The following is a 13,691-nucleotide window of genomic DNA, read 5'->3' as shown; positions in this document are numbered from 1 at the left end:
TAGCTTTGCTAATATGTTCAGTTGTAATGATATTTTTTCTAAGTGCTTGTAATAGAAAAGAAATGTTATTTAAATATGAAGTGTTTTTTTAAATGTAATGTGTATGAGTCATGTGGAGTTTTTTTAGAACAAAAGTAAGTAAAACTAAATTGTGGAGGATTTTCAAATGCTTCCCCATTGCTTCTTAGGTCTACGTTTGTTTAGATTTAGATTTCTCTATGCACAGGTATCTTTACCATACAGAGAAACTGTGCCCTTTTTACATTCCATACAATTTGCAACATGTTACAGATGTGTAGCAAGGGATAAAAGTACCAACATCAGAAGAGACCTCAGTGTCACTGTCAATGCCAGGAGGACAGTGAGAGCTGGGAGACAGACTCCTCCAGGCTGAAGACAGAAGCAAGGTAGAACTCTTCAGTGGTTCCGTGGAAAACTATACCCACAAAGCAAATCGCTTGCTTTTTTACCGAGGTCATTGCCTTTAAAAAAATCTGTTGAAGACCAGGAAGCAGGACAACTGGTGCTATGGTTTTATCTAGAGACCACTTCACATGCAGGTCTAACCTGTAGGAGGAATTCTGTGTGCTTTCTCTGCTCTTCCCACATGGAAAGTCAACATTCAAAGCCGCCAGTATTTCCTTCCTCCTCTTACCTCTTACCTTCTGTCCCAGTCTTTCCTGCAAACAATGCACAAGAATGCACACACATACACACACACACACACACACACAGAGGGATAGATTGACTGCATTTGGCAAAATAAAATGCTGGGTGAAATATTTTATGCTCAAGAAACCCTTTCTTTGGGGCACAGCACCACTTCTGATGTATCTCAGTGTTGTTTTTAGTTCTCCTTTCTCCTTCCCAGAATAGCTACCAGGCAGAAGAAAGCCTTTATCTTCAGCCTTGTTCACCCACCCACAAGCTTTCGAGAGTACCTTGGGCTAGAAGTCCTCCAGTCAGTGAGTCAACATTGGACTTTAATCAGGATTTTGACCAATGAAGCTATGCTCTTTCGTTAATTATAATGTTTTTCACTGAAGAAAAAGCTCTAATTATTTCACCTGTTTTTACATCCTATTCTTTCTTTTTTTGTGTGTAATATTCATTGAGTGTCTATCACATACCTGGCACTGTGTTAACTACTTTTCATATGTTATATGACTATGCAAAAATCAACAGTCAAGAGTTTATTAGAGGGACTTCCCTGGTGACACAGTGGTTGAGAATCTGCCTGCCAATGCAGGGGACACAGGTTCGAGCCCTGGTCCGGGAAGATCCCACATGCCGCGGAGCAACTAAGCCCGTGTGCCACAACTACTGTACCTGCGCTCTAGAGCCCACGAGCCACAACTACTGAAGCCTGTGCGCTCTAGGGCCCATGCTCCACAACAAGAGCAGCCACCGCAATGAGAAGCCCGCGCACCACAACGAAGAGTAGCCCCTGCTCACCGCAACTAGAGAAAGCCTGTGCACAGCAACGAAGACCCAACCCAGCCAAAAAAGAAATTTTAAAAAAAAAGAGTTTATTAGAAAATTATTTATTGAATATTATACTGTGAGAGGCATCATATTAAACACTGGCATGCTGTACAAAAAAATAAATAAAAATAAAAGGCATAGTGCAGTTGCCCAGGTGCCACTTGCAGGCCAGCAGCTAAAGAGATAGAACATAAACACATGAAGCAAGTGAAGAAAGTGGAATAACACAATAAATGGACAAATGCAAAGTGACATTACAGATAACTCATAGTTCCAAAGTGACCCAAGTAAGGCAGAAACCCATTAGAGTTCAAACACTTCATTTTCTAAGAATCCTTTGGGGACCTCATGCAAATGATAGAAAGTGTCTAGAAAAAAACCTACTGTTTCATTTTCCCCAAAACTGAATAAGAGAGTGTGTTGTGAACACTATAAATTTTTTTTATAAACTGTATTCAGTAGCCAAAGCTGATGTGTAGTCCAACTCTAAAGCAGACCTATAGCTTAGGTAAATTTGTTTTCATCCCCTCCTCGACCTCCTAGGCCCCCCAGGTGACCTTTTGCTGGCATGCTACTCAGTCACCAGTCAAGCCCCCGAGTACTACACGTTAGTCCCATTAAGGCATCTCTCCCAGGCAGTTAACATGCATGAACACTGCCTTGCAAACATGTCTGCATCCAGAGCAATGACTCAAAAATGAGACATACAAGTTGAAGACAGGAAGTGTCCTAAGCTCTTGATTTTTATTCATTCAGACCTTATCAGATAAGAAACAAAGACCCACAGCATGCTGTTCTTTGAGTGACAATTCACATTCGAGTATTTTTCAACAGCATCTTTTGTCTGAGAAGGTTGGGCAGTAGATGGACAGTCTCCTCAGATCCAGGAGTATCCACTAGCAGCCTTGGTAATCATTTTCTTCCATTACTGATTTCCTGTTTGAGTTAAGACACTCCTGTCACTCACCAGTACCCAAGCTTGTAGTTGCTAATTGATTTTCTACTCTTCTGCACAACTGAGCAACAGATTTTATGGGCACAATTAGAACCACCTGCTACAAATTTCGTACTTCTTTTGTTATGTGGCAACTGCTCCTGGCCTAGGACTTTTAACACTTTGTGGAAGAGAGAGGGGAAGAAAAACAAACCCTTATGGCCAAATAACAGAATTTCATTTGCTTGCTGTTAGAAAATTTTGTTAGGCCTGGCCACCTGCTTTCAGACAGAGCATGAATGCAAAACATGAGTTCCAAAGTTACCGTGTATAATTGTCTAAATGCATGTATATCTAAACCTTGAATCAATCAGCCTTGGAATATTTGTACAAAATAATCCAAATGACATTCGATTTTGAGAATTTTGCCCAAAATGAGAAATGCTGCAATATATCATTTTTTCCTAAGTTTAAATGTGCATTATTTGCAAGCATTTTTATAGCTCTGCCGTTTTCTTGCAACCATATCCCCCGAACACTTTTACAGTTAACTTTTTAATATTGTGGAAAAATATAGTACATAACAAAATTATCATTTTAATCTTTTTTTGTGTGTGTGTGACATACACGGGCCTCTCACTGCTGTGGCCTCTCCCGTTGCGGAGCACAGGCTGCGGATGCGCAGGCTCAGCGGCCATGGCTCACGGGCCCAGCCGCACCGCAGCATGTGGGACCCTCCCAGACCGGGGCACGAACCAGTGTCCCCTGCATCGGCAGGCGGATTCTTAACCATTGAGCCACCAGGGAAGCCTTCATTTTAACCATTTTAAGTGTACAGTCCAGTGGCATTAAGTACATTCATATTATTGTACAACCATCACCAACATCCAGCTCCAAAATATTTTTCATCTTCCCAAACTGAAATTCTGTATCCAGTAAACACTAACTCACCATTTCCCTTGCTCCCAGCTTTTGGCAACCACCATTCTACTTTCTGTGTGTGTGAAGCTGACTATTATAGTTACCTTATAACTAGGATCATACAGTAGTTGTCTATTGTGTCTGGTTGATTTCACTTATCCTGATGTCCTCTAGGTTAATCCATGTTGTAGCATGTGTCAGAATGTCCTTCCTTTTTATGGCTGAATAATATTCCATAGTATGGATATACTACATTTTGTTTATCCATTCATCTATTGATAGACACAAGATACTTCTGCCTTTTGGATATTGCGAATAATACTGCTATGAATATGAATATCCAAATATCTTTCAAGTTCCTGCTTTCAATTATTTTGGGTACTATACCCAGAAGTGGAATTTCTGGATCATATAATAATTCTATTTTTAATTTTTTGAGGAACAACCATACTGGTTTCCATAGGAGCTACAATATTTTACATTCCCACCAGTAGTGCACAAGGGCTCCAATTCCTCCACCTCCTAGCCAACACTTGCTTATTTTCTGTTCTTACATAATAGCCATGCTATGGATGTGACGTGGTATCTCATTGTGGTTTTGATTTGCATTTTCCTAATGATTAGTGATGCTGAGCATCTTTTCATGTGCTTATTGGCAACTTTATATCTCCTTTGGAGAAACGTCTATTCAAGTCTTTTACCCATTTTTGAACAGAAGTGTTTGTTTTCTGTCATTGAATTATAGGAGTCCTTTATATATTCTGGATATTAATTGTTTAGCAGATACATAATTTGCAAATACTATCTCCTATTCGTGGGTTGCCTTTCACTCTGTTGATAGTGTCCTTTGATGTGAAAAAGTTTTAAATTTTGATTATATCCAATTTATCCTTTCTTATTTTTTTGCTGGTGCTTTTGGTGTTTTATCCAAGAAATCACTGCCACATTCAATGCCATGAAAAGTTTCCCCTATGTTTTCTTCTAAGGGTGTTACAGTTTTAGTTCATACGTTTAGGTCTTTGACCCACTTTGTGTTAATTTTTGTAAATGGTATAGGGTAAGAGGCCAGCTGCATTCTTTTGTAGGTGAATACTCACTTTTCACAACATTATTATTGAAAAGACTGTCCTTTCCTCATTGAATGGTCTTGGCTCCCTGTGGAAAATCATGTTACCATATATGCAATGTTTTATTTCTGAGTTCTCTATTCTATTCCATTGGTCTATATGTCTGTCTTTATGCCAGTATCACACTGTTTAGATTACTGTACTTTTTAGTAAGTTTTGAAATCAAGAAGTTTGAGGCCTCCAACTTTGTTCTTCTTTTTCATGCTTGTTTTTGCTATTCAGGATGTCTTGAAATTCCGTATGAATTTTAAGATGAATTTTTCTACTTCTGCCAAAAAAAAAAATCACTAGGATTTTGACAGGGATTGCATTCAATCTGTAGATCACTTTGGGTAGTATGGACATTTTAACAATAAATCTTCTAATCCATGAATATGGGATGTCTTTCCATTTATTTGTGGCTTCTTTAATTTTTTTTAACATCTTTATTGGAGTATAGTTGCTTTACAATGTTGTGTTAGTTTCTGCTGTATAACAAAGTGAATCAGATTTATGTATACATATATCCCCATATCCCCTCCCTCCTTATTTTTTTTTTTTTTTTTTTTTTTTTTTTTTTTCGGTACGCGGGCCTCTCACTGTTGTGGCCTTCTCCCATTGCAGAGCACAGGCTCCAGACGCGCAGGCTCAGTGGCCGTGGCTCACAGGCCTAGCCGCTCCACGGCATGTAAAATCTTCCTACACCAGAGCACGAACCCGTGTCCCCTGCATCGGCAGACAGACTCTCAACCAGTGCGCCACCAGTGAAGCCCTATCCCCTCCCTCTTGCATCTCACTCCCACCCTCCCTATTCCACCCCTCTAGGTGGTCACAAAGCACTGAGCTGATCTCCCTGTGCTATGCAGCTGCTTCCCAATAGCTATCTATTTTACATTTGGTAGTGTATATATGTCCATGCTACTATCTCACTTTGTCCCAGCTTACCCTTCCCCCTCCCCGTGTCCTCAAGTCCATTCTCTACATCTGTGTCTTTATTCCTGTCTTGCCAGAACCCTTTTTTTTTTTTATATTCCATATATACGTGTTAGCATACGGTATTTGTTTTTCTCTTTCTGACTTACTTCACTCTGTATGACAGACTCCAGGTCCATCCACCTCACTACAAATAACTCAATTTTGTTTCTTTATATGGCTGAGTAATATTCCATTGTATATATGTGCCATATCTTCTTTATCCATTCATCTGTCGATGGACTATTTGTGTCTTTAATTTCTTTCAGCAATGTTTTCTAGTTTTCAGTGTACAAGTCTTTTGCCTCCTTGGTCAAGTTCATTCCCCAGTGCTTTATTATTTTTGATGCTATTGTAAATGGAATTATTTTCCTTTTCAGATTGTTCATTGTTAGTATATAAAAATGCAACTGATTTTTGTGTGTTGACTTTGTATCCTCCACTTGCTGAATTCATTTATTAATTCTAACAGTTTTTATTTGTTTGGTAGAATTCAGTTAACTTACTTTTTAAAAACACATGTTGGTTACCCTTTTTAAAATTACACAATAGAAACATTCTCATTGGTATAAATTCAAGAAAGCCAGAAGAATATCAACTAAAAAGTGAAAGTGCCCCCTTACCTTTACTCTTGCCCCCTCCCAGCCAATCTCTCTTCCCTCCCAAAGGTAACTGCCACTAAAAGTTTGCATTGCTCTTCCAGGTTTATTTCTTGTGTACATATTAGATGTATTTTCTAATTCTATATTTTTCTTCTAGTCTTTTGAAAGAAACAATATCCAAAAACTTAACATTTCTAGTTCTTGAGGAATACCATCAGAAACTTCTTGCAATAGTGGTCATGACACGTCTCCCATTTCAAAACTACTGATATTCTATTGCCATCCTTTATTGATTGATTGATTGATTGATTGATTGTCTGTGTTGGGTCTTCGTTTCTGTGCGAGGGCTTTCTCTAGTTGCGGCGAGCGGGGGCCACTCTTCATCGCGGTGCGTGGGCCTCTCACTATCGCGGCCTCTCTTATTGCGGAGCACAGGCTCCAGACGCGCAGGCTCAGCGGCCATGGCTCACGGGCCCAGTTGCTCCGCGGCATGTGGGATCTTCCCAGACCAGGGCCCGAACTCGTGTCCCCTGCATTGGCAGGCAGACTCTAAACCACTGTGCCACCAGGGAAGCCCATTCTTTATTTAAAAGAAAGAAATTTATCATTTTAATATTAGTTCAGCAATAGAGTTAGTTATTTGAAAATGGTATCAAAAGTGCTAACAAGTGTTTTATTGGGAGAAATACAATTGCAATTACTCAGCTCAAAGCTGAGTCCCTCTTAACCAAATCATGTATGTATGTATATATATATATATATATACACACATACATATACATATTGTTTAAGTTGAAATGGCTCTCTAGTGAAGCTACTTCTAATGCATTATGTTTTTTCACTCTCTGGTTTTACGTACCACAAACACAGTCATTAATTACTGATTTCTGCTAACTGCTGTGTTATTCACAGACAAGAAACATCTTTTTTTTTTCAGCTACATATGTCACTGGCTAAACTGATGCAGAAATAATAATGTTCAATTAGAGATTTAAGCATAAAATACCTTTTTCAAAGTGTGCATTTTTGAAATATAAAATATTTACTTTGAAATGAAAAAAATGTGTCAAGTATGCCAAATATGCATTGCTATCTTCAAATTGCATTTTTTAATTAAAATTTAATGTTTAGCACCATGAGCAACAGATTCTTCTCAAACTGATAGAAGTTCAAGATACACTTGTTTTTTTCTTGTTTACATTGAAAATAAACATTTGATTGCTTGCCTTTTTAAAGGATTGATGGGAAATTATTTTTTCTGATTTTTAAGAAACATTCACCTACACACTTTGATTTTATAAGTAGGTTATAAGCAAAATATTTTATCATTTGTTTTTCTGAAGAATAACAATTTTTTGTTTACTGAATTCCTCAAAAAATATATTAAAATATGTACATATGGTTATTGTTTGTTTCTTAAATCATAATAACATTTGAATTAAACAACATCAGTGAAACCAGACAAAAAATCCAGATATGAAACTCTGGAATATTCTCAAATGAAGAATAGGCCAGAAAAGATGTTAAAAGATCATCTGCTCTATTACCGTTAAGCCAGAGTTTTCACAACCCTTTAAGTGTTTGAAGCCAAACAGTGCGTGATAAAGAATATAAAAAGATCTCTTGTTTCTTTATCAATTGGAAACAGACACTCAAGAGATTGCATGCTGCTATCCAGAGTTAATTTCTTAGAGTACATGGTTTAGAAAAAAGATATAGTTGCTGAATTTTGTTATTAACAATGCCATCTTCTAAACTGGACCAGGAAAAACTAGAGTCCTGTTTTTATCTGAAGGTTATAGGATTTAACATATTAGTATTATACGTAACTGCTTAAAAGATATACTTGCCAATTCAAAAAGCAGGTTTGTATTGTTTTGAGCAATGATAAATGGTTATAAAATAGCAAATCAGAGTGGACTAAATAAATCTAAAACCAACAGGGGACCAAAGCAAAGTGTTGTCATGAATAATGATACCAGAGGCCAAGCTCACAGACAACGTTATCTCTCCATTATCCAATAAATGCCATAGTACAAGGTAATGGAAGAACCAGTGATGTCCCCTGGGTTTAGAACCAGCACAGTGACTAGTGGTCCTGACCGTAGCCTCCATGGTGCAATGCCTTGCTGGCCTCCTAGCATTGTAGTTTCAGGCACCAGCTATGCATGATTATGATGCTACTCTGCCTCAGAGGGGAGAAGGAAAAATAGATCCTATGTTATAAGAGCATGAACCAGTGGACGTGTAAGGAAACTTACACAGCATCTAGAGCGTATTTACTTTTATACACCTTCTTTTTGAAGCATGTTTATGTAAGGTTCTTCCACTGCAATCTGATGAAAAAAGAACTTTTCTAATTTCAAATGTGTGCTATTTAGATTATCAGTAGACTATCTGCAGAAAATATTCACTAAAGCATATGCTCTGCAAAGATGAGTATCATGGATGCCTCATAAAACTAACTGTTGCTAGCGATGTTCATAAGGTAGTTAAAAAGTTTGCATCTTTGTGTTCTTTTCTCTTTCTCTCCCCTATTTCCTTTGAGACTCCTATATTCTTGAATGACCCCATTTCTTTTGCTTCCTTTAGCAAGTTAAAGATACATGGTAATGAAAAAAAATCCAAAATCAGATGAAAAAGTCTAATTTGCTTTCGCCTTAGGTTTCCTGGATAATTTCATCAGGTGTTTCCTTTCTTAATGACTCAGCAGGTCTGGCCAAAAGTTACCACTGTTTGAAAGGTGTTTCTTCAAAATTTACATGTATTGAAAGTAAATTTTTCAAGATAGTTTCCAACTTAGCTTAAAATTTCAATGCTGGTTAAAGTTTAATACATGTTTCTGTTAGGTATTCATGTGGAAGCATGTATACAAATTTTCTAGATTCTGCTTTCAATGCATTCATGTTGAAGAGGGAGCATTGCCAGCAGTCAATGAACACTAATTCATTCAGCCGCTTGGGGAATATAGTGGGTGTACTTCTTTGGATTAGTTCCTAGGGTTTTAAATTTATCTTCAGTGAATATGCACATCTGAACACATTTGAATAAGCCAGTGACTCCATGTGCCTGTGAACAAACTGCTCTGGGAGACATAAAATTGCTACTCCAATTTCTGTTCCATTCTCACTAGGCAAGTGTGGTGGGTGGGCGCGTGTGAACCCTGTGTCAGCAGATGCTCATTCAGAAAAGCATAGTGTCCCTCCTCCTCCCTCTTCTCCACCTCCCCCACCGCCACCTCCCCACCACATGCACATTACAGCATGTGTGTGCTGTGTGGCCTAATTACACAATAGGGCACACGTTGTGCCAAGAAATGTATCGCTAGCTTTCTGGACTTTACTACGTACACTCCGAAACTGGAACTGGACTGTGTTCCTTGAAAGAATTGAGCACCACCTTTGAGGATCAGATTTTCCTCACTCATATATTTCTGGGAATTGCACTGACGTTTGGCATTTATTAGTAACATTCAGGGTCTTCGAGTACTTTTCTGTCCCATGTTCTAAAGAATTCATGAGAAATGCTTACACGGGTGCCATTCTGTGCACCTCATTATGTTTTAACGACATTTCTTTATTGCCCAGAAACTTATTATAATCATTTCCTTTTTCCCCTTTTCAGGTTTGAACAGGCTTTTATTACCAGTTTGATCAGTAGTGTGGTAAAAACGAAGGACACTTATTTTTGGATAGCTCTTCAAGATCAAAATGATACAGGAGAATACACTTGGAAGATGGCAGGGCAGAAGTCAGAGCCGGTGAAGTACACACACTGGAATGCACGTCAGCCCCGTGAGTAGAGGGCACTGTCACACCACTTCTTCCTCCTGTTTTCTTTGCCCCCCAATTCTATCAACCTCATGGTCCACCTCCTCTGATTCTTCCTTAGTGTTTTCTTAATGCATAAATCAACTAAAACAATTACCACCAGTTCTCAGGGGTGATATATGGCTGGCCATTTTTTAAAGTATAATTCATATGAGTCATTTGACAAGTTCAAGGTATAAATTCATTGCTCAAGACCACGCATGCCTTTGTTAGCAGAAGTCCAGTTTCTCCCTCCTAAAGTCTTTTCCTCATCCGCCCTCATTGTCCAAGAATCTCAGGGGCTTACTCAGTCCAGAATAGTCTATCATACTTCAAAGCAGAGTGAATGGGCACATTTGAGCATATCTAATCAGTTCACAGTCACTGCCACGTGACTTTGCTGTGGAATGTTACTTAGGTAACATTCTTGCTAGTCCATCTCCTCCATGGAATTCTGTGGTACCTTAGCCAGAATTTCAGAGTTACAGGTCTATTAATTCACCATCCTGTGCTCAGCTCTGGATTCCAAAGCATGAAACTGTGCCAGAGAAGCTAATGGTTTCAGCCATAATCTACACTAAAACCAGCCACTGTGGACCAAGCTTTAGGCCCTTGTGTTAATCTTAGGTCACCAACCTAGATCCAACACACCTTCACCTCAGTGTGAACCCTGTTTGGATGCCTTGATCCCTTTCTTTCTTTTTTTTAAACAAATTTATTTATTTTATTTATCTATTTTTGGCTGCATTGGGTATTTGTTGCTGTGCATGGGATTTTTCTAGTTGCAGCAAGTGAGGCCTACTCTTCATTGTGGCTTGTGGGCTCTAGAGCACAGGCTCAGTAATTGTGGTTCACAGGCTTAGTTGCTCTGTGGCATGTGGGATCTTCCTGGACCAGGGCTCGAACCCATGTCCCCTACATTGGCAGGCAGATTCTTAACCACTGCACTGCCAGGGAAGACCTTGGTCCCTTTCTTGCCTGGGGATCTCAATCAGGGCTACCCCAATAGACAATAGGCAATAGGTTATCTTTAAATTTGTATGTAGAGGAATTGGGTTAGAGGCCTCAAGCTCTTCCATGAGGAAAGATAACTATTATTATATTATAATAATTGTTATCATATATCACATATACAACAATAATTAGAGAGCTAAACACCAATTAAAAGATATTTTTAGAGTGGTTCAAAAAATAAGACCCAAGTATATGTTGCCTACAAAAACTTGACTTTAAATATAGACACCTATAGATTAAAAGTAAAGGGATAGAGAAAGATATCCATGTTAAAATTAATCAAAAGAAAGCAGGAATAGCTATATTAATTTGACACAGAGCAGACTTCAGAACAAGAAAAATTTCCAGGGATAAAAATGGACATTACATAAAGATTAAAATGTCAGCTCTAAAGAAGCATAACAATCCTTAATGTGCATGTACCTAACAACAGAGTATCAAAATATATGAGGGAAAAACTGATAGAACTGCAAGGAGAAATAGATGAATCTACTGTTATAGTTAGAGACTCTTGACACCCCTACGACAGAAATGGACAGATCCAGCAGACAGAAAATCAGTAAGGACAAAATTGAACTCAACAGCACTACCAATCAACTGGATATGATTGACATCTATAGACTACTTCATCCAACAACAGCAACAGCAGATTACACATTCTTCTCAAGCTCATGTGGAACATCCACTGAGATAGACTACATTCTAGGCCATAAAACACTCTTAACAAATTTAAAAGAAGTCATACAATGTCTGCTATCAGATCACATGAAATTAAATAGAAATAAAGAACAGAAAGATAGCTGAGAAAATTCCAAAATACTTGGAGATTAAGCAGTGCACTTCTAAATAACGCATGGGTCAGAGAAAAAAATCTCAAGAGAAAATTTTTTAACATTTTAAATTAAATGAAAATGAAAATACATTTGTGAGATGAAGAGAAAGCAGGGCTTAGAGGGAAATTTATAGCACTGAATGCACATACTAGAAAAGAAGAAATATTTAAAATCAGTAATCTAAGCTTCTACCTTAGGAAACTAGAAAAAGAAGAGCATATTAAATCCAAAGTAAGTAGAAGAAAAGAAATAATAAGAATTAGAGCAGAAATCAATGAAATTGAAGACAGGAAATCAATAAAGAAAATCAATGAAACTAAAAGCTGCTTCTTGGAAAATATCAATGAAATTGATAAGCCTCTAGCCAGGCTTACTAAGAAAAAAGAGAGAAGACACAAGTCTAATATCATAAATGAAAAAAAAGCGACATCACTACAGATCCCATGGACATTAAAAGAATAAAAAAGGAATATTATGAGCAACTCTATATCCATAAATTTGACAACCTAGGTGAAATCGACCAATTCTTTGAAAAACACAATCTGCCAAAACTCACACAAGAAGAAACAGACTCTCTGAATAAGCCTATACCTATTAAGAAATCGAATCAGTAATTCATAACTTTCCAAAACAGAAAGAAGCAGGCTCATATGGGTTCAACTGGTGAATTCTACCAAACATTTAAGGAAGAAATTTTACCAGCTCTCTACAACCTCTTCCAGAAGTTAGAAGCAGAGGGAATACTTTGTAACTCATTCTATGAGGGCAACATTACCCTAATACCAAAGTCAGACAAGGACATTACAAGAAAAGAAAACTACAGACCAATATCTCTCATGAACATAGGCACAAAAAATCTTTAACAAAATATTAACAAATTGAATCCAACAATGCATAAAGAGAGTTACACACCTCAATCAAGTGGAATTTACCCCTGGTTCAACATTTGAAAACTTATTAATGTTATCCATGACATCAACAGGCTAAAAAAGCAAAATCACATGATCATATCAATAGATGCAGAAAAAAGCATCTGACAAAATTCAACACCCATTCATGTTAAAAACTGTTAGCAAACAAGGAATAGAGGGGAACTTCCTCAACTTAATAAAGAATGTCTACAGAAAACCCACAGATATCATACTTAATTGTGAAAAACTAGAAGCTTCCCCACTAAGATCAGGAACAAGGCAAGGATGTCCCTTTTCAACACTCTTTTTTTTTGTGTGTGTGGTACGTGGGCCTCTCACTGTTGTGGCCCCTCCCACTGCAGAGCACAGGCTCTGGACGCGCAGGCTCAGCAGCCATGGCTCATGGGCCCAGCCGCTCCATGGCATGTGGGATCCTCCCAGACCAGAGCATGAACCCGCATCCCCTGCATTGGCAGGCAGACTCTCAACCACTGTGCCACCAGGGAAGCCCTCAGCACTCTTTTAAACATTGTACTAGAAGTCCTAGCTAATGCAACAAGGCAAGAAAAGCAATTAAAAATGTACAGATTGGAAGAGAAGAAATAAAACTTTGCTCACAGATGACATGATTGTTTATGTAGAAAATTAGAAAGAATCAAAAACAATTCCTGGAACTAATAAGCAATTATAACAATATTGCAGGATACAAGATTAATGCTCAAAAGTCAGTTGCTTTTCTGTATACCAGCAATGAAAAGGGGAACTTTAAATTAAAAACATATTACATCGGGCTTCCCTGGTGGCGCAGTGGTTAAGAGTCCGCCTGCCGATGCGGGGGACGCGGGTTCGTGCCCCGGTCTGGGAAGATCCCACATGCCGCGGAGCGGTTCGGCCCGTGAGCCATGGCCACTGAGCCTGCGCGTCCGGAGCCTGTGCTCCGCAACGGGAGAGGCCACAGCAGTGAGAGGCCCGCGTACCGCAAAAAAAAAAAAAAAAAACCATATTACATTAACACCCCTCAAAATGAAATTTTTAGATATAAATCTAACAATATATATAAGATCTATAGAGGAAAACTATAAACTTTAATGGCAGAAATCAAGA

At 38.4% G+C, this 13,691-nt stretch overlaps 1 protein-coding gene across 4 annotated transcripts in view; it reads left to right on the top strand.

The window, feature by feature from the left end:
• The window catches only part of PLA2R1 (phospholipase A2 receptor 1), a 126,058-nt gene that overhangs the window by 45,678 nt on the left and 66,689 nt on the right, over nt 1-13,691 (top strand). For all 4 annotated transcript variants that reach the window (XM_067026160.1, XM_067026157.1, XM_067026159.1 and 1 more), the window contains one exon: nt 9,645-9,814. In XM_067026160.1, coding sequence (XP_066882261.1) covers nt 9,645-9,814 — 170 coding nt within the window. The remainder of the gene's footprint in view (nt 1-9,644; nt 9,815-13,691) is intronic.

This window comes from Kogia breviceps, chromosome 2 (genome assembly GCF_026419965.1).
Source record: "Kogia breviceps isolate mKogBre1 chromosome 2, mKogBre1 haplotype 1, whole genome shotgun sequence".
NCBI classification, from domain to species: domain Eukaryota; kingdom Metazoa; phylum Chordata; class Mammalia; order Artiodactyla; family Physeteridae; genus Kogia; species Kogia breviceps.
Note: the sequence above shows the minus strand (reverse complement) of the source record. Positions and strands in the feature narration are given on the sequence as shown.